At 32.0% G+C, this 27,710-nt stretch overlaps 1 protein-coding gene across 3 annotated transcripts; it reads right to left on the bottom strand.

Moving 5' to 3' along the window:
- Positions 1–3,681: 3,681 nt before the first annotated feature.
- On the bottom strand, positions 3,682–27,710 carry LOC143080308 (PRELI domain containing protein 3B-like). Of its 3 annotated transcripts, XM_076256069.1 has the most exons (7): positions 27,561–27,710; positions 20,563–20,731; positions 19,517–19,603; positions 18,919–19,005; positions 17,461–17,531; positions 7,236–7,338; positions 3,682–6,827 (listed from the first exon to the last, which is right to left on the bottom strand). In XM_076256069.1, exons 1-7 carry the CDS (start codon positions 27,590–27,592, stop codon positions 6,684–6,686), a joined length of 693 nt encoding a protein of 230 aa, XP_076112184.1. In that variant the 5' UTR covers positions 27,593–27,710; the 3' UTR covers positions 3,682–6,683. The 3 variants fall into 3 exon arrangements, with proteins under 3 accessions (XP_076112184.1, XP_076112186.1, XP_076112185.1); XM_076256071.1 differs by lacking the exon at positions 18,919–19,005; XM_076256070.1 differs by lacking the exon at positions 19,517–19,603.

The following is a 27,710-nucleotide window of genomic DNA, read 5'->3' as shown; positions in this document are numbered from 1 at the left end:
TGGATTTCAAATATTTTGGCCACGAGCATCACTGAATAGACATGTATTGTCGAAATTCGCATCTGGTGCAGAAAAAAAGGTACCGTTATTGTTATTACTACCACTTGGTCGATGCCTCTGGTGGACTTAGTTCCCGAGGGTATCACCAGCCCAGTAGCCAGTCCTCCGGTACTGGCATGAAAATACGGATTTTTTGTTCTATTAAAATTTGCTGTTACAAAATGTCAGAAATTATTATAAATTAAGGAATGTATTTCCCTCATGCAAAGCTCTGATTCTTTTCATGGATTTGGCTATACTTTTTGGAACTTTTGGACTATAGCTCTCCATCTTTAATATAAGCTTTGGATTTCACATATTTTGGCCACGAGCATCACTGAAGAGACATGTATTGTCGAAATGCGCATCTGGTGCAGAAAGAATGGTACCGTTATTGATATTGTGACGGTTGATGAAAATGAACATGATGGAGATAAGGGTTGATTTGGTATAAAGCTTGTTGCACTGGTACACACGGTTCCAGTCCCGAGGTTAGGGGAGTGTTGGCGTGCCCTTAAAAAAGTTAAACCCCGCCACTATATGTATGTGTCAGTTTCAAGTTACGAGACGATAATGCAGTGTTTGTCGTTTGTTTCTATATACTATATTTGTTTCTTTATTATTTATTTTGTACATTAATCAGGCCGTTAGATTTTTTGTTTGTTTTACATTATTCGTTTCGGGTACTGAAGACTTTGCAGTATGAATTTTACTCATTGTTGAAACCCGTACGGGACCTATAATTGTTTTATGTCTCATTTGGTCTCATTTGGAGAGTTGTCTCATTTGCAATCATATCACATCTTCTTTTTTTATATGGAATACTTTTGAAGTCTGTGGTACGTTGCAAGGGAAAAAAGGGGGGATATAGTTACAAAACCTATAATGTAATAGATATTAACCAGAGTTAAATACACAACAAAAGATAATACTATGGTAGCAGTAATAATTGTGAAAAAATCCAAAAAGCAACGAGTAGTCTATAAAAAACCTGAAGTATCCGCAAATTCAATTTGAGTTCATATTTGACTGCAGTGTTCTATGGCTTTGGTTTGATACCTCACCCAATATGATAGTTTAAAAAATATTTTTAAAGTATTTTCCTGCATGACACTTGATTTTTACCTGAAATTGATATTTTTCATAAGGTTAAGGTGCTCTTAACATTTTATAGGTTGAAAACTTGATTTTTTAAGTTTTGTTTATATAACGTCGTTTTAGGAATTTTTTTGATAAAAAAATCTCAATGATTAAGGTTTATGTATAATAACAAACATTACTAAAGCCAAAACAGTATCATTTGTATTTAGGTAGAGTTTAGAAATAGAAAAAAATGTCAAAATTGAAACCCATCCAAATTTTCACAAATTTTTACATATGACCTTTGACCTCAATTTAAAAAAAATGTGACCATATCAAGTCCTGACGACAGGCATATTGTTATAGTACACAATTTCCTCTTTCCAATGATATATTATGTAGGTGTGTGTTCGGTGGGGGGATTAAATTCCAAAAAATCTGCCTTCAGTCACCGCACTATAAAGATACCTATCACATTAATGTTTGAAGGGGCTTAGGCTTATTCAAACCATATAAGTCGGTATGAAACACCAAAACGGAATGATCAATAACCGATTGCGTTTTGTAGTTTACAAATTCTAAACTGGTTCCTGTCAAACTACAACACTTTGTTCGAGTGTAGTGAAATACAAGCAGAAACCAGTTAGTTTGTAAACTGGTTCCTGGCTGATTACTACACAATGATCATGCATAATGATAACACAAGCAGATTCCAGTTTGTATGAAAAATAGTAAATACGAAACCAAGCGCGGTAGGCAGAGAAATGTAATGAAGTTCAGGTCGCCAGTAATGGAACAATGACTGCGTCATTTTCCAAAAAATAAGTGCTTTATCTGTAATATAAATAAATGTTCCAAATATCACATCAAAGTCCTTACTTTAAATGGTCGAAGAACATTTAAATTATCTTAAATTGTAGGTCCAATAAATACTGTTACCGGTAACTGAAACAAAAATTTCAATCTATCTGATAAACTCATTACATAAATAAGGCCGTTAGTTTTCTCGTTTGAATAGTTTTACATTGTATTTTCAGGCCATTTATAGCTGACTATGTGGTAAGAGCTTTGCTCATTGTTGAAGGCTGTATGGTGACCTATAGTTGTTAGTTTCTGTGTCATTTTGGTCTCTTGTGGACAGTTGTCTCATTGGCAATCATACCACATCTTCTTTTTTATCATTATATGATGATGACAATATATTGGGTGTTCAACGTCTTGTTGAAACTTTTACACAAATATAAGGACAATAACATGTCAATGCCTCAATGCTTGTTATACACTTATATCTTAATGTGCTATTTGTCATGGTATCAATTCAAAGAAAGACATGTCAACCTACCTAGACACATTATTCTGACTCCCAGCTGACCTTTGCTGCCAAGCAGAGAAGTATTATTTACCAATTATGAAGCTTTGAATGACCCACCTGGAATCATGATTGTGGCCAACACACTTCAACTGGAAAATTACTACTCTTAATGCAAAATTGAAGGCAGCGCAATATTTGCAAGAACTGGTAAAGGTTAGGAAAACAGATTTTTATAGAAGACTTTTAATCAAAGCAAGTTTTTCAACAGAAACAAAGCTCAAGTAATGTGTAGCTTCTCTGGAAAACTATGAACTGAATGATACATTTGATTCCAGCTATTTTCATAGCCTATTTGTTAGACAAAATAATGCAATAAAGCAAATTATGCTTAAAAACGAAATGAAAGAATGGTTAAGAGATGTGAACTACATGCACAGGATTGAATTTCAATTAAAACCAGGTGCTCCGCAGGGCGCAGCTTTATACTACTGCAGAAGTCGAACCCTGAACGTTGGGGCAAGTATGGACACAACATTCAAGCTTGAACCAGCTTTGAATTTGGATTGCCATCAAGTTTTTGACATAATATGAGTTTCTGACACAAAACAAATGTCAAGATCTTACAAATTTATTGCGCAAATAAAGATTTCTTCTTTTAACTTTCCAAAAATTTGGAATTTGAGAAATTTGAAGAAAAAAAATGAAAACTACTACCACCTCCCTTTTTTTTGCAACAAGTCCAAAACCTGACATTTCTTTATACATAATATACAAGTAGTGTAAGGGAGGTAAATCCGAACATACCCAACATTGTGTGTTAAATGTTTCAGAATTTCCTCCCTTACACTGCTTTTAAATTGTCCATTGACCAGAAATACCTAGTTTTCCACCTAATTCCTAAACATTTTGAGTCATAACCCCTCAAAGTCATTATTAACCATCCCTTCAGGGAAACTAGAAAAATGCTAGTATGTGATACCAAAATACTACCAAATTTTTTTAATTTTTTGCATGTCCAGTACGATACTTGAAAATGAGATGCATGTATGTTATTGCAAACAGTAACCAAAATACCATTACCATTTAAAGTGTGTTTTTCAATAAACTTGAAATTCAACAAAACTGCAGCAAAAAAGAGGACAGCTTCATATTTAACTTCATACAGCAAAAAAAGGAGGTTTATGCTACAATCTACCAAATACAGAATTTGTGACCTGTCTTTTATACAATAATAAAAACAGAAGATCAAATTTTACTTAAAAAATTTAATTTGATGATTTGCACTAATAATAAACAGATAAAAAACTTAACAAGAATTCAGCATATAAAGTATAGAACTCATCATAAGAAATAAAAATTCTATTACACATAAATACTTGAATAAATAAAAGGCACTTATAGTCCAAATTATATTCTAATTTGTTCTGCTTGAACAGGCACTGAACATAATTTTAAAATTTCACACAATAGGATTTGTACAAAATCTAATTAGACTTATCTAAAATCAAATGTCATTAACAAGCGACTATAAACTGTAAATTCTGAAATTTATGTGTAAATTTATCTTTGTGAATTCTTCGAATCCAAAAAATATTCCATTATTCATTTGAGGAGTCTGAAATTTTATCAATGTGATACACATTTCTTCAGGGTTTTTTTCGCATTAACATTGAAAATCAGCAAAAATTTCTGAAATTACATAATGAAAAAAATCAAAATGTTTATCAGCTTTTTTTGATTCCTTTATTTTACATTTACATTGCCCAAATAAAATTTTCTAGTTTACAGTTTTTACATTTTTGTTTAACAAAAAACAAAAAACAAAAAAACAAAAAACAAAAAAAGGTTTACTTCGCCTAAAAAAGAACAAACAATTACCCTATAACTACATAAATACATGTATTGTGTAAAAAAAAAAACCACCTACAGGATATTGTGAAAATTAGTATGTAGTAGTTGACAAAACCTAGTGTGATTAAATATTCTACTCAGCTTGCACCAAAACATGACTGTGAAAAGCAGTTACTTTGTTACTTTTACATATATACATGACAGTGGTATATAAAAATATAATATACAAAAGTGAGAAACTTATTGTTGATCTTCTAATAAATAACAAAGTCATAAATATAAATGGTTCATATGAGCATAAACAATCAATCTTGAAAAGCAAGATATGTGATATGAATGCTTAGTTCACTTGTTCAAAATATACTCCAAATATACTCAATGCCTGAAATCGGTGTATTAAGGTGGTACCTAACACTACAGGGAGATAACTCTGTAAAATCAGCTAAACGTTTTAATTACGTTGTGTTGTTGAGGGAATATTAAGCTTCTCAATAATCAAAGTGAGTGTTTGTCAAACTGCTATATAACCAGTGTATTTTTTCTGATAAAATGGTTGGTTCAAATTTTTTTGAAATTTTTATAGTTTTGTCAAAGGGTCAAAGTAAATACTTTGTAAAAATTTTATGAAAATTAAACGAGCCTAATTAATTTTAGTTCAGGTGTTGGGTACCACCTTAAATCCAAAAATGCCTTGTTCCTATCGAAATCAATTTCTAACTATCATATACATAAACAGATGGTAAAGAAGTAAAGTATACAAACAATTATCAATAAAAAATATCCTGAGAATGAAAATTACAATATAGAATATGCCGTTTATTTTAATGTCTTGTAGGAATGGTTAGTATACGGAACACAAATATTACATTCTGTCATGATCTTAATACAACATAACCTGAAAAAATATCACAATGATTTTTTAAATGATATGGTTGAAAACAATCATCACACACAATTACTATGCAACAATGTACAAGCAACATCTGGTTTGGCATTGGGACTGGAAGATCTTGGTAAGTATCTAACTCTCACAAAATACTGCAGATTTATTATTATTCGTTGGACACCAATTTTTGTGGGTTTCCTGGGTACGGGTGAACCACATATTCAAATGTTCAATGAACAACATATTTGCCATAGGTATACAGAGATAAGCAAAACCATGAAATCAAGAATACACGAATATGCAAATTTTCATCAATCCTCGAAAAATTGATACACACGAAAATAAGTGAATCTACAGTATACATGAGTAATCTTTTATGGAATTATAGATTATCGGTGATCATCTCAACGAGATTGATTTTCTCACTTGAGCCGGGACGGCAAAAGCGAGAAAGGCAATCGAGTTGAGATGAACAATGATAATCTTTTTATCGCTATTTTACCTATGACGACATTGTCAATTTCATGTCAATTTCGTCAGCAACGCCACGTGCATGCTTAGTTTCTAGCGATAATTTTCCATCTCAAGCGAGTAGCATGATATGAAAATTTTCACAAAAAAAAGATCAAAGGAAAAATACACAAAATAGCAATAATTTATATTATATCAAACAACATTCATTTATATTCTCTTAGTCAAAATCCACACTGCTGTGGGTTCATTTAGGTTCTTGGCTACAAATTTCATATAAGGAAATATCATTTTTATGAATTCTTTTATTTCGTCAAAATAAATAAACAAGCCTATATAAAATTTGTATTTCGTAGAATATCCAAAATATTAATTCCACCAAAAATAATAAATCCACAGTATAAACAATGAATAACATCTACACACAATAAAATGACTAACCACTTGAAAACTTCTTTATTGGACTTTGTTTCTAGATGGTAAGAAGACAGATACGTCTACAGTATGATAGCTGATGGATTTCAGTCTATCAAATAAACTTATTACCCAACACTTGAAGATTGCAAAATGAAATAACATTATTGCTGATTGAATTTTTCTTTTAACAACTTTGAAACACCTTTTCAAGAAAAGCCCAGATGTTTAAAAAACTCGACAGCAATTTTCAAAGAAATTGTTAGAAAATCTAAATATTGTGTCTATAAGTAGTTCTTTCTTACATTTCTATGAAAATTTCCTAAAGTTAAGTACTAAATTAACTTATATAAACACTATTTGTTTTTGTAGCTAATTGAGTCTTACTATCTGATTGTTTTCATAAAAGACATAGAATTCATATCAATTGATAAAAAAATATGTTGACAAACAATCTCCTTCACACAAAATAAGGTGGTTTATAAATATTGATGGTTTACAATACAAAGGTCAATCTGCATCAGCTTGGCTCTGTACAGGTTTCCAACAGAGATTTCGTGAGGGTGATGATGGAAAATGGTATATCACAGATAGTTGGCTTTTAATAAAAAGACCTATGTTGCGTTATCGTTATAACGATCCATCTCTATTGAACAAAGATTCCACTTTGTGAATTGTGTGAAAAGTGTCTTTAGTAAAAGAGGCTGCCTCTGTCTGGAGTGTTTCTGCCTCTACTTTAATCTTCCTCACAACCCATTCTAAACCTTCTCTGCCCTGAAATGATCAAACAGTATGCATGAGTTAACAGTTTAAACTTACAAACTGGATTTAAGAATGTTATGTACTCATTTTTACTAAATTCACTCTGTATTTTTCAGGTACTCATCAATTTTGGCTATGGCGAGAATCTAAAATGATGATATATGTTTTGAGTTGATACAACATTAAATTTTATAATCTCAATGCATTTTCGGACTCACAAGTTTTTATAATCACAAGTCTAGATAGATTTGCATGAGTTCAAAACCCATCTTAGTGAGAACTCTGATATAATTATCAGAATAATGACTTGTCTGCATTTCAAGGAAAAATCTTGGTACAAAAGTCTCAATTATTACTTGAAATAAGTCTCGGTTTGTTAATTTCTGTTCAAGCCTAGTACTGACTAAATAGTAAACCTACCTTTTGTGCATTATTATTTATATTCTGTGTAATCATATTTTCTAAGTAACTGGACAATGGTACTCCTTTAATATTTACAACTGCTTCTTGTTTCAAATGGGTTCTGAAAGAAAGAATAATTCTGTTAAAAAGTATCCTGGACTTTCAATAAACATAAGTCATATGAAACTTCAATTTAAGGATGTCTTCTGCTGACTTTTCAGTCTCGTTGAAATCTTGTTCTGGAACTATATTTCTGAAATATGTGATACAAGTGGAAAATATCAATGAATTTAAAAAAATGTTGTAATCAAACTGAACTCTGTGAAACAAGAGTGCACACGCTGAAATGTCTCTCCTTCTTTACTAATCATTGATATTATGTTGATAGTCCTAAGTATAAAGCTAAGCTTTATTACAACTATCACACAAACAGAACATTAACCAAGAAAACAAAACAAAGACCAATGAACCTTGAAAATAAGGTCAAGGTCAGATGAACCATGCAGGCAGACATGTACAGCTAACAATGCTTCTCTACAACATATATAGTTGACCTATTACTTATAGTTTAAGAAATATAGACCAAAACACAAAAACCTAACACTGTGCAATGAACTGTGAAAATGAGGTCACGGTCAAATAAAACCTGCGCGACTGACATAAAGATCATAAAATATTTCCATACACCAAATATAGTTGACCTATGGCATATAGAATTTGATAAAAAGACCAAAACTCAAAAACTTAACTTTGACCACTGAACCATTATAATGAGGTCAAGGTCACATGACATCTGCTCGCTAGACATGTACACCTTACAATCATTCCATACAACAAATAAAGTAGACCTATTGCATATAGTATGAGAAAACCAGACTAAAACACAAGAATTTAACTTTGACCACTGAACCATGAAAATGAGGTCAAGGTCAGATGACACCTGCCAGTTGGACATGTACACCTTGCAGTCCTTCCATACAACAAATAAAGTAGACCTATTGCATATAGTATGAGAAAACCAGACCAAAACACAAGAATTTAACTATAACCACTGAACCATGAAAATGAGGTCAAGGTCAGATGACACCTGCCAGTTGGACATGTACACCTTGCAGTCCTTCCATACACCAAATATACTAGCCCTATTGCTTATAGTATCTGAGATATGGACTTGACCACCAAAACTTAACCTTGTTCACTGATCCATGAAATTAGGTCGAGGTCAAGTGAAAACTGTCTGACAGACATGAGGACCTTGCAAGGTACGCACATATCAAATATAGTTATCCTATTACTTATAATAAGAGAGAATTCAACATTACAAAAAATCTGAACTTTTTTTTCAAGTGGTCACTGAACCATGAAAATGAGGTCAAGGACATTGTACATGTGACTGACGGAAACTTCGTAACATGAGGCATCTATATACAAAGTATGAAGCATCCAGGTCTTCCACCTTCTAAAATATAAAGCTTTTAAGAAGTTAGCTAACGCCGCTGCCGGATCACTACCCCTATGTCGAGCTTTCTGCAACAAAAGTTGCAGGCTCGACAAAAATTGAGTATTTCTAATGAGTAGTTTTTGAGTAATCATTTTTTTAAATTTTATTACCAATCAAGTTAGTCTTTTTAGCCAAAATTTTGAGAAAATGGGTAAGGGATTCAACAAATGATTTTACCAGAAACATGTGCATCCCACATCCCTTTTTTCTTTTCAAATATTTATAACAAAGAAGTTGAAAAAATCACAAATTTACAAAATTGACAACATGGTAAATTTGACACAAAAAAGCATCAAAATATGATAAAACTTTCTTATATTAACACCTACCAACAGTTTTTTTTTTAATTCAAATTTATTCAGATTGGTCCCCTTCATCTTTATTGAAAGTATGACAAAAAGTTTAATTTTGGAAATGTGATTGATTTTTTTCATGATTATTGCCTAAAAATAGGTAAAAATTGATGAAAAATTGGACAATCATCAAAATTGGGTACTTTCAAAGGGCCATAGCAAAAAAAGAAGTGCACCACCATATGATTCTTCACAAATTATTTTTTTACAGTCATATAAACCCAAACCAGGTGCTCCGCAGGGCGCAGCTTTATACGACCGCAGAGGTCGAACCCTGAACAGTTGGGGCAAGTATGGACAAAACATTCAAGCGTGATACAGCTCTGAATTTGGATTGTGATCAAATTTTGACATTACATGTTTTTTTTTTACACAAAACAAATGTCAAGATTTTACAAATCAATTAAAGATTTCTTCTTCAAACTTTTTAAATCTAAAATTAAATAGTTGACACAGCATAGGTTTCTGACACAGAATGAATGTGGTCTAATGAACTTAAAAGGTTTTTTTTGCCTTTGAGCAATTCACTATGCTGTTGAATATTAATCCTCTCAAAAAAATGTTTGAAGAAATTTTCTTTTTATTTTTGAAATCTGAAATGAGAAAAATTTAAACCCCCCCCCCCCCTTTTTTTTCACATCCCCGTTTCCCTTTTTCCAAAACTGATATCAATTCAAATTTCTAATGGAGTTTGCAACAATAACTACTCTTTTAAATACATCATAAAATATTAAAATGTAAAATAAAGTGCTTGTTATCACTGAATGGTAAAGATTGGTTGGTAGTAAAAGTGAATATTTTTTTTGTTTATTGTATAAAACAACAAGCTGGATTCAGCTCTAAATTTGGATTGTGATTAAATAGTTGACACAGCATAGGTTTCTGACACAGAATGAATGTGTTCTAATGAACTTAAAATTTTTGTTTTCTCTTAGAGCAATTCACTATGCTGTTGAATATTAATCCTCTCAAAAAAATGTTTGAAGAAATTTTCTTTTTTATTTATGAAATTTCAAATGAGAAAAATTGAACCCAATTTTTTTAATCACATCCCCCTTTCCCTTATTCCAAAACTAATCTCAATTAAAATTTCTAATGGAGTTTGCAACAATAACTACTCATTTAAATACATCATAAAATATTAAGATGTAAAACTAGAGGCTCTCAAGAGCCTGTGTCGCTCACCTGTTAATGTGTTTACTGATGTCGGCCATCTTCGTTGGTAGGCGGGGTCATTAGACACTTTTTTTTTAAAAGATACCCTAGTATTATGATTGTGGCCAAGTTTGGTTAAATTTGGCCAAGTAGTTTTAGAAATGATTTTTATACAAGTTACGAAAAGTTGTTCAATATTGACTATAAAGGGCAATAACTCCTTAAGGGGTCCTCTAACAATTTTGATCATGCTGACTTATTTGTAGATCTTACTTTGCTGAACATTATTGCTGTTTACAGTTTATCTCTATCTATAATAGTATTCAAGATAATAACCAAAAACTGCAAAATTTCCTTAAAATCACCAATTTTAGGGCAGCAACCCAGCAACAGGTTGTCCAATTCAATTGAAAATTTGTGAGGAGATATATCTTATTCTGATGGACATTAAAATCTTGAAAGATTTGCCCTAAATTTCTTAGTTTCAAAGATATAAAGCAAAAACTGCATTTTACCACTATGTTCTAATTTTAGCCATGTCGGCCATTTTGTTTGATAGGCTGGGTCATCGGACACATTTTATAAACTATAAACCACAATGATAATTGTGGCCAAGTTTGGTTAAATTTGGCAAAGTAGTTTCAGAGAAGAAGATTTTTAGAAAAGTAACAAAAAATGACGAAAAGTTGTTAAAAATTGACTATAAAGGGCAATAACTCCTTAAGGGGTCGACTGACCATTTTGGTCATGTTGACTTATTTGTAGGTCTTACTTTTCTGAACATTATTGCTGTTTACAGTTTATCTCTATCTATAATAGTATTCAAGATAATAAAACTGCAAAATTTCCTTAAAATAGCCATTTCACAGGCAGCAACCCAACAACAGGTTGTCCGATTCGTCTGAAAATTTCAGGGCAGATAGATCTTGACCTGATCAACAATTTTACCCCTGTCAGATTTGCTCTAAATGCTTTGGTTTTTGAGTTATAAGCCAAAAACTGCATTTTACCCCTATGTTCTATTTTTAGCCATGGCGGCCATCTTGGTAGGTTTGACGGGTCACGCCACACCATTTTTAAAGGCAGTGCTTTAAGGCCTGACTTTCAAGTCATGAGGTTCATCTTTTCATACGCAATCTATGCAGGGGTCTTTTGACCAGAAATAGATCCGGAAATGTTCGAATTTCTCCTCTTCTTTTTATGGTATGATATGGTTTTTGTTTCTTTCATTTACATTGGGGACTGAAGAAACGATCAGTGTGTATTGTTCGTTTTATAGAACTTGTTATTAATGTGTATTTTGCATTATAAGCAGTCAACCTGACTACAAACTATCATTATTTGTATTCCGTGTGGAAAGAGGTCGGGTCAATATCGAGTGTTATCTGACATCTAAAGATTTTTTAATTAGTTCAGACGTTGATATAACAATGAAAAGTCGACTGAACATGATTAATATTGCATCTTCTATAATTCAAAGCGGAATTCGGTTTACAAACGAGAAACCGTAAAAGCGTTTTCAATTTCGGTATTAGTTATGTATGTTGTCTACGTATTATCCTGGTTCCCGGTACTACGTTCCGGGTATTCGCTATTTGATATATCTGATGTGTAACATTACGATCAGGTACCAGCCAATATACGTGTGTATGTGTACATGATTTCCCGCCAAAATGACCGACTTACAGCTATGGAAAAATAGTCCATAAACGTTCCGTATAATGATATGCAAATTCATAATTAATCGTAAATTTTTTTATCTTTATATAATAAATATAACAAAATGGATTCCACAAAATTGAAAATAGCATTATTTTACGAGGATTTCTAATATTCTTTTCACTTCCGGGCGCAGTAATACGTATGTTTTGAAGAAGCTCTAAGAAATTGACAAAGTGAATTGAAAAGGAAACGGATAGATATACGTCCTTGCTATCAGGTAAAACAATTTAAATGTACAGAAAAAAACACATTTACTTCACACAAATAGTACAGGCTTAAGCATTTTATTGTCTTATACACGACTGTAGTCTAGCTAGTGTTTAAACGACGGCGGTGACCTACAAGGTACGCATACTGGGTCAAGTCTAAATATGTAAACATATCCACGTGCTATTAGGTAGAAAGCATCGTAATGCAATATCTACAATTTTTTCCTCCTTTATACATCGTTTAACCAGATATATTTCTCTTTCAAATACACTTAAACACGGGTTGTATGTACGTATCTTTTCTAGTGTTTTCTTGTCCTTATTAAAGTTCATTTGTTGATGTTTAAATATTTTTGAACGACTGAACACAGGAGTGAATGAATGCAACAATTATATATACTGAAGACTTGGGCTGTACAATGATAGTGTACGTATATCATACTGATAATTATTCTAGCAGTAATTATGTAAATTTAGGATGTAATGACAGGAATTCATGAGCTATGCCTCAGGCTTTCTGAAAAAATATCAATGACAATGTAAACAGGAACAAAACATTGACACGAATGATGCTCTCTTCTATGTTATAGTTATTTAGGTATGTGTGTTGCACAAGTTTAAAAAAAACTTAAGTTATAAAACTTTTTTTCAGGGCACAAACCCACTTTAAAGAGACTTGTCTACTGCCATACCCATCCTATTTTAATGCACCATTTGCAAGCAAGAGGCTGAATGGTTTGCAAAATTAAAAATCAGGACGGTGTCCAATTAAACCAAAAGAACTAAACTGGATGAATATTGTAGGAGAAATCTAGAGGAAAGTTTTGATTTGTGAAATTGGTTTTCCTGAAAAGTCATTCATCCTAGCCTGCAGAAAGGAACTATAACTGTCCACCACCAACTGACGAGCTAATGTTGAGCTTCACATATGGAATTACTCAAATACCATCAATGTCTATGTTTTCAGCACAGATTTCACAAGTTATGACACAGCTGTGCTTTTTTTTTTATACCTGTTAAAGAGTTGTATACTTAATTTTATTTTTTTATCAATAAATATATCTTGTGTCATTTAAGAACTTGTATTTTGCCAAAAGATGCATACTAGTGAATGAAAGTGGTGCAGTTCATTTTGCTTTGGTATATAGAATTGAATTACAATTGTTCATGTTATTGGAATGCATATAAAAATAAGGAGATGTGGTACAATGTATATACATGATATTTAGTGAGTTTATCAAGCAAAAGTGAATAAGAAATAGGTATAAGCAGTTACAGGTACTACTGTACAATCTCAAACAATGAGAAAAACTCATACCGTAAAGAGAATTTCATATTTACAAGTAAGTTTTGTTTTTGCGTTGAATAATTTTCTTCTATTGTTTTAATTGGAAATATGGGAAGTGGTTAAAATGCTAATGAGACAGCTGTTATGGCCACAGAGCCTTAATTGAAAACTTCTTTTTCATTCATACCGGTAGATTTTGCCTGGAGTTAGAAACATATCTGCCAACTTTTCAAAATGCACATGGGGGTTTTACGTGAAAGATGGTTCATATAGTCATACAAAACCTTCAAGGGGGCCTTCAAATGGAAGCAGGACAAGTCGCCCCACTGGCTAATCGCCCACTTTTAAAAAAACCGCCACAAACTGATTTATCAAATCGCCCCACATGTGAAATTGGTTAAATCATGTTAAATATTACTCCTGCCAACCCGCCCTACTTATAAAAAAACGGTAATATTTAGATTAATATATATATATATATATATAATTAAAAATAAAAACTCGCACCACTTTAATGAAAACTAATCTACACAGAATACAAACAAACCGAAAATTTATTTAATTACTATTATTGATATACTGAAATTATAATTCTAAAAAAAAAATGTATTGTTGAAGAATAACTAAGTTTTGAAGCTTAGTTATTTGCATAACAATTGAAAAGAAACCTGTTAATTGTATCATAATGCAATATAAGGAATTTAACTTATATTCAACGGGATAACATCTTTTTCCATAAGTGGGGAGAGTTGGCATTACTAAATTCATCCTGGTTAATAATATATTTATCTAGATTTCACCGATTTCCATTAGGTGGGACCAGTTAGCAGGAGTAATATTAACGGAATTTAACTTATATACAACGGGATAACATCTTTTTACATGAGTGGGGTGAGTTGGCATTAGTAAATTCTTCCTGGTTAATAATAAATTTATCTAGATATTATCGTTTTCTATTAGGTGGGGCAAGTTGGCAGGAGTAATATTAAGGGATATAACACATTTCACAAGTGGGGCGATTTGGTTATCCAGGTTGGGGCAGTTTTTTTTTTAAAGTGGGGTGGGTTAGTGAAAACGTGGGGCTATTTGCTAATGGGGCGATTTGTCATGGATTCCCTTCAAATATATTCTAATGTGGTTTTTGGCTTCTTCGTGCATAAACAAGCTCATTGCCATTGTTGAATTAATTGTTTTGTTTAAAATAGTCGACAAAATTGCTCTTACAAAATTTCCATTTGGGAGCCTCGAGCTCGATGGGGGAAATACTCTGCAAATACTGACAGTTGGCAGGTATGGTCTTCAAAAAAGTTGATGTGTTACTATGTACATTTACCATTATGTTACTTGATGTTCTTGCTATACACACAGTACAGAGACTAGTCAATCTTTGTGAACTATTTTTTATGGGAGTCATAGAATATGCGTATACAATCAATAATTAAAAATACCGGTAGTCTATTTATATTGAAAAGGAAAAGTTCTTATATGTCTAAAGAAGAGGGACGAAAGACACCAAAGGGACAGTCAAACTCATAAATTTAAAGCAAACTGACAAGGCCATGGCTAAAAATGCATTTCATGGCGAGGCACAGAAAATATACTGTAAACAGTAGACTATAGATATAGGTGAACTAGGTACAAAAGAACTCTAAATCTTAAATTCTTCAAACCACCTCTGTTCTATGGAAGATAATGATATAACTGGACTAGAAATACACACAACCTGTAATTAACTGCCTTTACAGCGCTTTCGCGCTTTGATTTAAACTAGATACCCCAAGGATGATTGTGGCCAAGTTTGGTAGAATTTGGCCAAGTAGTTTCAGAGGAGAAGATTTTTGTAAAAGTTTACGGACGACGGACGCCAAGTGATGAGAAAAGCTCACTTGACCTTTCAGGTCAGGTGAGCTAAAAACTGCTTGTTATCACTGAATGGTAAAGATTATTTTAATTTATCAGTTGGTAGTAAAAAGTGAATATACATTGTATATTGTATATAACAAAGATTTAAGTTGATTCTGGACACAGAAAGATAACTCCAATTAAAAAAAAATCTTGCTATTGCACATGATTTTGCAATTAGATATTTCTTGCTTACTATTCTGGACAAAGAAAGATAACTCTAATTAAAAAAGAATTTGCTATTTCACAATATTGTGCAATTAGATATTTCTTGCCATTGCGCAATACTGTGCAATTGAAAAGACTTGCTATTGCACAATACTTAATATAATAATTTTAGATCCTGATTTGGACCAACTTGAAAACTGGGCCCATAATAAAAAATCTAAGTACATTTTTGGATTCAGCATATCAAAGAACCCCAAGATTTCAATTTTTGTTAAAATCAGACTAAGTTTAATTTTGGACCCTTTGGACTTTAGTGTACACCAATTTGAAAACAGGACCAAAAATGAAGAATCTACATCCACAGTTAGATTTGGTATATCAAAGAACCCCATTTATTCAATTTTTGATGAAATCAAACAAAGTTTAATTTTGGACCCCAATTTGGACCAACATGAAAACTGGGCCAATAATCAAGAATCTAAGTACATTTTTAGATTCAGCATATCAAAGAACCTAACTGATTCATTTTTTGTCAAAATCAAACTAAGTTTAATTTTGGACCCTTTGGACCTTAATGTAGACCAATTTGAAAACGGGACCAAAAGTTAAGAATCTACATACACAGTCATGACAGTTAGATTCGGCATATCAAAGAACCCCAATTATTCAATTTTGATGAAATCAAACAAAGTTTAATTTTGGACCCTTTGGGCCCCTTATTCTGTTGGGACCAAAACTCCCAAAATCAATACCAACCTTCCTTTTATGGTCATAAACCTTGTGTTTAAATTTCATAGATTTCTATTTACTTATACTAACGTTATGGTGCGAAAACCAAGAAAAATGCTTATTTGGGTCCCTTTTTGGCCCCTAATTCCTAAACTGTTGGGACCTAAACTCCCAAAATCAATACCAACCTTCCTTTTGTAGTCATTAACATTGTGTTTAAATTTCATTGATTTCTATTCACTTAAACTAAAGTTATTGTGCGAAAACCAAGAATAATGCTTATTTGGGCCCTTTTTTGGCCCCTAATTCCTAAACTGTTGAAACCAAAACTCCCAAAATCAATCCCAACCGTTCTTTTGTGGTCATAAACCTTGTGTCAAAATTTCATAGATTTCTATTAACTTAAACTAAAGTTATAGTGCGAAAACCAAGAAAATGCTTATTTGGGCCCTTTTTGGCCCCTAATTCCTAAAATGTTGGGACCAAAACTCCCAAAATCAATACCAACCTTCCTTTTGTGGTCATAAACCTTGTGTTAAAATTTCATAGATTTCCATTCACTTTTACTAAAGTTAGAGTGCGAAAACTAAAAGTATTCGGACGACGACGACGCCGCCAACGTGATAGCAATATACGACGAAAAATTTTTCAAATTTTGCGGTCGTATAAAAACAGTTTGGAAAAAAAATTTAATTCTAAAATTTTTGGCTCCTCAGAGGTGTACATCCTTACAAAAAAGTTAAACATGTTTTATATAATTGAATGGCTAAGTTTTACTCTAAAAGAAGTGAGTGTGCACTTTAAAAAAAAAAGAAAATTAATCCTAAATGGACCTATATTGAATTATTGACTTTCCAGACACTAATTCGCCAATATTTTCCTGTATGCAGTGACCTTAACTACGAGACCTCTTGTCATAACTTTGGCCATCACACGGCAGAAGTGTAAGGGGAAAACTGTGAATGTGATGAAAGAATGAAAGCGTAAGTGCTCTTGATGGAAAATAGAATTGAGATTCTAAAAAGAAGAATTTTGATTCAATAAATTATTTTCCAACTGTGAAGGAATAGCTTAATAATAAATGGGATCACACAGAAAAAAACCACCAAAAAACAAACAAATGTCATGACTCTTTCAATTCAATTCCTTTATAATTAACTTGTAATCTTTCTATTAATGTCTCATGTGCTTTTTTATAATCTGTAATAAGACTTACTTAGAGCTGTCATCAGGGTGGGTTGCATACACTAGTTTTTCATCTATGGTTACTAAATTACACCAGGTTAACTGAAAAGATATAAAATTAGTGAGTAAATTTTTACAAAGTCTCGCACAAAGAAATGTATGCACAAGTAATAGCTATGGGGAGTCTGCGCTGTTAGCCACTAGTCCGATGCCCCAGACTAGTAAATATTGATTCGGACTGGTGGAAATTTCAAAATTTTATATAGTCATATAGGCACAAGTTTTGATATTTAGTTTTCGGACTAGTAGATGAAAAAGTTTTTGGCACAGACTGGCCCGGCCCAGGGACATATGTGTATCTTAAAACATTTTGAAATTTACTACACCATGTATACTGTTAACAACAAGGGCAGTTCATTTAATACATGCATGGTACTAAGGGTTGGTAATATAGAAATACATGTATGGTTACCCTCTATAGAGGAATTTTCATAATTTCTCTATAGACTTTCACTGTACAAAAACATCCAACTGTAGTTAAGATTTGGAAGTGCCTACTGTAGCCAACGTCCTATGTATGTTTTCATAAAACAGTTGTAAATGAGCATCTTAGTTATGACAAAATGGTACAACTGCATTTTTTTTTTACATGTATACTTTTCATGTAGTATTGCAACATCCCAGAATTGTCTGATAAGATTTGGTTCAAGCTTTTTAACCAAAAAAAGTATCTTTGTTGATAAGTTTTTATTTATTCAATGAAAGTGTCATCACATTGGTATAACGGGAATAAGGCCGTCTGTAAACTTTTCTGTTGTGTTCAATTTTTCAGTAAAGCAAGAGGATTGAGTGTCTTAAATAACTTTTTTTTAATTCAGTAGACATTTTAAAATACATTGGAAAGAATATATCTGATATTGTGTAGAATTAAAAAATAAATATGCAATTTTTCACATGCACAAAGTTAAAACAATACAAATCAAAAGGAATATTGAAAGTATATAACAACATTCTGATAAAAACAAGAAATGGAATACATATGTATGTAAGAGATAATTTGGTGAAACATGCTAATTCTTAGAATTTATTTCAAAAACAATAAAAATACATGAAATGTACAACAGCAAATACAATGTCAAATTAACAATCAGTGAAACTAATAAACTTAAAAATATTCAATTTAAAGCATAAAATAATTTATATATTTTATTATAACAAAAAATCTTGGTCTAATACTGTATATATATACATCATTCAAGTTTTTTTCAGGACTATGCCAGTTATCCCCCTTTAAAGATGAAGAGACCAACAGCATTTTATTGTTGTTCAAAATCAGTGTCTTCTTTATTCTTGGCAGACTAAATTTAACTTCTCACTTAAAAATTTATGACTTTCTTCACCTATGTCTTCAGGTTATGTATCTGTTCAGGAGATGTAAAGAATTAAAACTTCAATATAAAAAAGATTTTAAAAGTGCCTTCTCACTTACATTTTTGGACTTAAGTGTCATGGTTTTAGCCTTGGGGTCAACTTCTGAATGTTCTGATCCATATGCATTTTCATCCTGTCCTAAAATCTAATGGAGAAATAAATAAGGAAATGAAAAGTGACATGCTAAAATAAAAGTGAAGTAAAAAATCTTGCAGCTTTTTATGAGACTTAAATTTTTTTGAAATTCTGGCATAAAATGCAAGCCATCTCATTTTTCAAATCATTGTGATTACATATATGAGCTGGGTCATATAGAAATCTACCTCATGTAAATGAATACCAATACATCTGTTAACCATGTAGGCTGACAAAATCTCATCAGAAAGTCTGTTTGAAAATTTGAGTTGTAATAAACACCCTACAAAACAGACCAAAAAAAATCCTTTTTTTTTTGTCTTTTTCAAATGTTCCAAATTTAACAAAGTCTTGTATATTTACATGTGCATTTGCATTTGAATATAAAGGACACAGCTCTAATTTAATTATGTTTCAAACTGAATATTTCTGGTTCTGGACTCATTAAGGCTGCAAAATTTTATACATAACTAAGCACAACAAAACAGAAAATACAAACATTTATTTTTGTTCTCACTCACATTTCTTGATTTGATAGACATAGTGTTAGTTTTCAAGTCAACATCTGACTTCTCAATCACATAACAATCATCAGATATGCCAACCATCTGTTTTTAAATACCAAAATATTATGCATGTCAATATTTAAATAAATTAAAATCAGAATAGTTTTTTTTACTAATAGAGTTCAATAATAATCTTTTAATAATATGCTAGCATACTCAGCAACTGTAACTGATAGGAAATTAAAGTAATGCATTTAATCAAGGTAAATAAAACCAGGGTTAAGTGGTTAAATAAACAATGCTTAGGTCAGTAGGAAATACTGGGAAAGCACCTGTTTTTACCAGGCAGTACTGGGCATTATGAATTTTAAGAGGATTTAAATTATCAATAACAAATACAATATATAAAATAAATAAGAAGATTAATACTTATTTATAAGTTCACTTGTTTAATTTGATATTTTTTCTTTTTAAAGTGTAATTTGAGAATATATAAGCTATTCAACTTGAATGCTTACTTTTTAATGTGAACACATTTTTTAAATAACGGTACATATATTAGCCTCCTAAAATTTTTGAAGTTGATCTATCTTAATTTGTCAAACATGAAGCGCAAGAAATGAAATTGGATTTGTTTTTACGTTTCAACTAAAAATAAGTATATATGTAATGAAATGAATGACTTTTCAACAATTTTTGTCCATTGCTTAAACAACATAAAAGTTTACACAATTTCAGTCTATATACCACTTACTATTTTTCAGATTATAACATATATTTCCTTAAATAATCTCTACAAGCATGTGTATAAATGCATCCCTTAGGCAAAATATTTCAGTGTTTATTTACCGATATGATTGAAACATAATTGTGTACCCACTACACTTAAAAGCATTTGAATTCCTTAGGTAAATCTATACTAGCTGAAATATAAAGTAACTATACACTTTTAAGATTCATCCCACTGTAAGTTGCTCCAAAATGATTTTATTTGACTCAAGTAATTCTTAATTTTCTTTTAACCTTTCAAGTCATTTATGCCATTTGCAATATAATATTACCTTTTTAGCCCAGTTTGGTAGACCCCACTGAGTTGTCATAAGTCGATGTGTCTTTAAAACCCCTTTGCTATCAACCTTTCTGTCTAAAACATCAGTACCTATTACTGCAGGATTCAAAGGATTAGGATATTTCTTCCATGCTGCCTGTACAATTGTGTCCCAACTGTGTCTATTAAACAAAACATATAATTAGGTACAAAATTGTAAAAACAAGTAATCTGAATTGCAATTACAATTCTGTTTTAATTTACATGAAACTTCAATTAACTTGTTGTATTGCTATTCTAACCAGTGAATTATTTCCACAGATTATTAGCAATATTGTAACCAGTAGAATTTGTTTGCTGCAAGCAATTATTATTAGTATTGCTGGCTTTACAGCTCCTGTGAGCAAACAAGCATTCATTCTGATGAAAGTTTCACAACTTCTAAACAAACTATAATCAACTGGCAGCATTACTCCTTATTTACTGTAAATTCAGAAATTATTCATGTTAATGGGATGTTTTTTTGTGAAAAATGTGACAGGTTTATAATCGCAATAATTTTAACTCGCATTTTGAAATATTTTATATGATATAAACAGGTTTTTTTGGGGGAAAAAGTATCATGTTTTTTTTGATTGATTGTAAAAATTAGTTAGTTAGCTTTCCATTAAAAAAAGTTGAATGATTAAAATAATTTCAAAAAATATATTAAATATACATGTTATGAGGGGAGACAACACTGTTAACATCTTGGTTTTTTGGCAGTGAAAATTGAAAACTTATTTGCAGCCACTGTAGCTCTTTTCGGAGCAGGAGACCGTACCCTGAAACAAGATTTTTTTGAAAGGCCAGGTAAAAACCTATAAATTTCATACAGTTTTGATTATGTAAAATGTGCATGGATCATGTCTTCATGGGTGTCCACATGGCCTGGTTTCAGGTCTTTTATGTTCAAATTACAAATATTTTTAATTGTGGCCTCATTTATCCTTGTTGTTCTTTTCTTTTTGTTTTATTTAATTTTTGACATTCAAAAAATTGCCTCCTCAAACTTTTCAATTTGCTCTCTCGTGAGCTATACATTGATAACAAAGTTTTAGTTATTTCGAGGTCTCTCTTGATTTTGCCATTTACAATCTTGGATCATTCAGGCGATTGATTGAATATTGTATTTAAATGCAGAAAGTCATTCTGATTTTAACTTAAGTAAACACTCCGATGGTTCAGTCGGTTTTTAAAAGTCATCGTAGTTGTAAAATCTATAAAACTAAGAACCACAAGAGACAAAAAGGTTAATAAATTCTCTGTTTAATTTTATTTTCTTCAAAAATATTGATTGGTTCAGTTTTTGAACTGGCGATTTCCATCTTTTGAAACGGCAACATTTCACAGGGTGCCGGCTCTTATTGAAAACCCTGCCTTGGGAGAACACTAAATTAAAAATATTTATAAATTTTTTTCATTTTTAAAAATGGCATAACTCTTAGAACGGTTAAAGTGACGCTACCAATATACAAACTTGACCCGTATTTTGTGGTAATAAGCATTGTGTATAAGTTTCACAACACTTGGTTGAGGCAAACTCAAGTTAAAGAATGGAAACCAATTCTGGGACGTACATACGTTCGCAAGTACAGACGGACAAGGGTTATGGGTAAAACCTTAATGCCCCCTCCTCCACGGCGAGGGCATAATCATGAATTTTCCAGTACATTTCCTATGCAACAAGGGTGGCTGGTAGATGAAACATACATTAAAAAAAACATACATGTACATTTTAAAAAAAATCAAAGAGCTGAAAGCTCTGAAGAAAAATGACGCCACTGTCTCTAATATTGGGATAGTTTTTATGCAAGTCTTGATTTTCACATACCATAATTAGTTTAACAATGCAACATGTCTCGTAAGCATATAATTGATATTCGTATATGTGTGTGTGTGTGAAGTGAAGGTGCCAACTGGCTGGGTTTTTTTTTTAAGACAAATGAATAGGTCAAGACTACCTGAATTGTACAAATAAATACCGTAGAAAGGCTTCTATATTTCTCACTGGTACATAGGCTGAATCCGGGTCCGTTCGCGCCCATTCACGTTTGCACCAACTCATGTTCGCCCCCTTTCACTTTCACACCCTACATGTTCGCAACTAATCTTAATTGGTTTTGTGTTTAATAACTCTGTAAGCAAGTGTTTTCTTATAAGTATAATTGTTGTCATTGTCTCAAAATAAAGCGAGACAGCATTTTTTTTTTGTGTTGAATAAATCTTAATCATGTTTTGGATAGCGTATTGTTAAAGATAATAATAATCCTTTCTAAATAAAGTGGTATTTTGTCAACGTTTTATTTAGCGTTGAATAACTCTTAATCATGTTTTGGTTAGTGTATTGCTATACTTTGTTTCATTGACCTCTTTCATAATGAAGTGAGATTCTGACTATTTTTTTTCTGTGTGTTGAATAAATTTTATCATGTTTTGGTTATAATAGTGGATTGCTATATTTTGGTTCCTATATTTTATTGTTTCGTTGTTTCAGATCAAAGGGCTTAAAAACAATTATCTTTTGTGTTTTTCCTTTAAAATCTTCAATGTTTTACTCATACCAAGCTAAAAATACATTCAGTATTTACACCAAAGCAATTTAAAACAACAATCATGATTTTCCAATTATTCAACTTGAATTTGATTAAAATTGGGCGCGAATGAGTAGAGTGCGAATGGACCTTGGGTGTGAACGTGCGAGGTGCGAAAGTGTATAGGGCGCAAACAGACCTGATACCACATAGTCTGAACCCCCTTCTCCCACAAAATATGATGTAAATTAAAAACAAATTGTTCAGAGAATAATTGAAGTCTTTCCACTAGAAAAGATCTATTTTTATATTGAAATATGAAAAATCAGTTTAAAATGTTAGTTCCTATGGCTTTATGACGTCCTATTAACCTATGACTTTGACCTCAATTTCAAGGTCACAAACCATGGACCTTGAATCAAAATATCCTAGGTCTTTAATATGTTTGGTTAATGAGAACTACCACTTGACGCGTAATTTTAAATGTAAGATGGACAAAAACTCCCTTTTATTGTATGCGCAGCCTTTCAACCAAAATATACAGGTAAGGACATGTCGCAACTAATAATTTATGAAAAATTATTTGTCAAAATGTCATACAGTATTTGAAAAGAAGTGAAAATAAGCTAAAATCAAAATTTATAATATGACCTTGACCTTTGACATTGACCTCATTTTCATTTTTAGTACCAATGACCTCATGAAGACCCTAGGTCTCTATCAGTTATGGTTTACCAGTTGAAAATGCATATCGCTTGAATCAAATGAAAAAGGGGGAATAACTCTCATATGGAGTCCCCATAGAGCTATGGTTCAAACGAATATTCTTATCCTAAATATGTAACGAGCAATTTGGTAAAATAAAATCTTTTACGGTTACGAAGGAGAGGTGGCCACAAGAAAAACAGTGTTTGGGGAGATAACTCTTACAACGTAATGTATTTTGTTATAATTACATTTGATATATGTTTCATTATAATTCTTTATTCTGATTGGCTAACTGCACATCACATGTTATTCCTCAAGCAATTGCATCACTCAATAAAACTTTTCATTCATGATAACACGTGGTCCCACAATAAAGTGCACAGATGAATTGAATAAAAAAGTTATAAAATTCGTGTTTTCATGATCCTAGCTAAAAAAAGTAATTATAAGTATTGAATGTTTCTTTTTGTAACCTCATAGGGTTGCAAAAGCGTTGACCGTGTGCACATTTTTAGAATGAAGCGCTTATGCGCTTCATACAAAAAGTACTTCGGTCAACGCTTTTACACCTCAATGAGTTTACAAAAAAAAGCATTCAATACTTATATGCAGTTGTAAATTTTTAAAGCAAAAAGAGTTAATACTAACTTTCACTTTTTTGGATGTTCATGTACATTTTGAATGTATTTATTTTTCTCAACTACATGAATTTTTTGGTGTATTTTTAATGATATATATGAGTAGTCCAAATAATTATTAAGTCTGGCAAGGCTTTTTAAATTTTATTCTGGGACACCTTCCTATGACCACAAGGCTATGTTAATTTTTTTCTGGGACGCCTTCTTAGGAAGCCTTCCTACGAACGTCTTAGGAAGGCGTCCCAGAAAAAAATAAAATAGCCTTATTGGATATTTTTATGCATTATTTAACCAGTTGAGTCTTTTACAGGATTGTTTGTTTAATGCTGTTTAAACATTACTGGAAAAAAAAACACCTTAAATTTGCTAATTATTTGGCATGAAAGTTTGATTTATTGAAAGGGACTCATAGTTTTCCATTTAATTTTAATAATTGTCTAATGGTTAAAACAATAGCTTCGTTGTTTACTTTTATACACAACAACATATTCACTTTGGTCTCGTTGTTTACATAATATTCACTATGTACTTGGTAACAGTTATTAATTAATTGAATAGAAAATATTATAATAAATATTATTGGAAGCCGAATTGACGTCAAATAGGTGCCGATTTGACTAGATGCCAATTTAACCAGGTGCCGACTTGACTTGTACGTTTCAATTCCTCTGCGATCGTTTGCGGTATTTTCTTGAAAAAACCTATTTTCCATCATCAAAGAGAAGAAGAAACTGCTTGAAATGATTCCCGAACGCTTCGTGATTGTTAAAATAAGTTTAATTCACTCAAAAAACAATTTTAAAACTTGCGATGTTTAAACAGGAAGTTTCAAAAGCACGTGTAAAAGAAGAAATTAACCGGTGAGAGTGGAAATCCGTACATAACATATATCACTATAGTACGACTTTTAAAGCAAAACAGTTTCATCCTTTTGTAAAACAGTCTTTAATATACCTATCACATTAATGTTTGAAGGGTCTTAAGCTTATTCAAACCATATAAGTCGGTATGAAACACCAAAACGGAATGATAATAACCGATTACGTTTTGTAGTTTACAAAATTCTGGACTGGTTCCTGTCAAACTACAACACTTTCTTCGACTGTAGTGGAATACAAACAGAAACCAGTTAGTTTGTAAACTGGTTCCTGGCTGATTACTACACAATGCTCATGCATAATGATAACACAAGCACATTCCTCCAGTTTGTATTGAAATTAGTAAATACGAAACCAAGCGCGGTAGGCAGAGAAATCAGGTCGGCAGTTATGGAACAATGACTGCGTCATTTTCCAATAAAAAAAATTGAGGCCCGAATCATGTAGATCCAAGACTGTTAGTGGGCTTTAGAAGCAACAAAGAGGCGCATCCACTTTGGATGAGCAAATATTCACTGTTTGATATTAAAGGGACAAGCTCTGACGTTCCACGGAACCAACATACCTGTGTGAAAGTTAGTCATCGCAAACTAGGGTAACACTTCATGCCCCTCTTACATTAACTGCGGAACCGTAGCTCTTAGGTCCTTATGTTATTTTTTGACTATTTGCGGACCATAGAGCTACGGATTATTCCTATTTCAAAACGTTCGACCCAGGTTCAGGTCGCACTTATTTCTCAAAAATATATTGTTTATAATCCATGCAAAACTTGTCAATATATATGGTTCGTTTCGTTAGATATTTTTCTAGGATATAACGTACCTATTTATGTTTGAATATTCATTTCCTTAACACTATTATCTAATTATTTCCATTTGTATACATTCTCCGCCTATTTTGTTCGGCCATATTGAATCTCGTCGTGACGTCACGAGAATCAAGAAAAGATAACTCAAATATCCTCGATCTCCTATGTTGGAGGTGAGGAACGCCTATGAAAAACAAGAACAGATAACTCTTTTAGAAATACACGTGTTGGTTTGTTTACTTATTTCTAAGCGAGAATCAAGTGTTTTATAGACTTTACAACATTAATTCATTCGAAATATTGAAATAGCTTGAAAGAATTATTATTTCCATTAGTATATAACCTAAATTAAACGTACTTTCATTCAAAAAGTCATGAAAATAAAAAAAAGACTACGTAAACAAACCAACACGTGTTTTTCTATAAGAGTTATCTTTTCTTGATTCTTGTGACGTCACGACGAGATTCAATATGGCCGAACAAAATAGGCGGAGAATGTATAAAAATGGAAATAATTAGATAATAGTGTTAAGGAAATGAATATTCAAACATAAATAGGTACGTCATATCCTAGAAAAATATCTAACGAAACAAACCATATATATTGACAAGTTTTGCATGGATTATAAACAATATGTTTTTGAGAAATAAGTGCGACCTGAACCTGGGTCGAAATTCTGAACGTTTTGAAATAGGAAAAATCCGTAGCTCTATGGTCCGCAAATAGTCAAAAAATAACATAAAGACCAAAGAGCTACGGTTCCGCAGTTACTCTTACATAGGACCAGGATATAAAACCAGCTGAAATCATTGTATACACCTTATCGCTAATCCTCAATGACCCCAGAATATGTCCCGCTCATATCATATGATGTCATAATACAAAATATCTTGACACCACAATGAAAAGTGATTGTTGTAAGACGTCAAACTATTGAAAAGTGATTGTTGTAAGACGTCAAACTATTGACGTCTTACAACAATCACTTTTCCATTGTGGCGTCAGATATTTTGTATTATGACATCAAAATGTTACGAGAACCTGAGTGATGTTCAGTTATGGTTTACAAATAGCCATGAGGTGTAGTAGGGCAGGAAGATGCAAAGAAAAGTCAGGTGGAGTCAATATTGGCAGAAGGTGCACAAAAACTTACATAAATTCATAATAACACGGTGTAAAGAAAGGACAAGAGTGAGCTGCTTTAATTTAAGGACAAGATTGACATTTAAGTTTAAACTTTTATCATGTAACATTGACGATTTAAAAATAGAATAAACTAAAAAATTATACATGTTGCAAAAACGTGACCAATACCGGCCTGAAGGTCTTACGCAATCTGAGTTATTCCGATAAAAGATCAATGGAACTCCAAACTATTTTATGGCTAACACATTCTACTTACTCGAAAGTGTGTTCGGATGTCCAAATTTTCATTTTGATTGGTTTATAAATGTATGAAATAATGCAATAAATACAGATGCGTATTCACGTGGTGTTGATGTCAAGGTTGTCAATTCACGACCTTGTCACAACTAAACAAAAAGACCGGATA

The sequence above is a fragment of the Mytilus galloprovincialis genome, chromosome 6 (genome assembly GCF_965363235.1).
Source record: "Mytilus galloprovincialis chromosome 6, xbMytGall1.hap1.1, whole genome shotgun sequence".
NCBI lineage: Eukaryota > Metazoa > Mollusca > Bivalvia > Mytilida > Mytilidae > Mytilus > Mytilus galloprovincialis.
This window is presented reverse-complemented; position numbering and strand designations above follow the sequence as displayed.

Coding starts and splice junctions, on each gene's coding strand:
- LOC143080308 (XM_076256069.1), bottom strand. CDS start 27,592: ATGAAAATTTGGACATCCGAACACACTTTCGA. Junction 19,604..20,562: donor TACCAAACTGGGCTAAAAAG/GTAATATTATAT, acceptor ATTTAAAAACAG/ATGGTTGGCATATCTGATGA. Junction 6,828..7,235: donor TAAATAATAATGCACAAAAG/GTAGGTTTACTA, acceptor TGATCATTTCAG/GGCAGAGAAGGTTTAGAATG.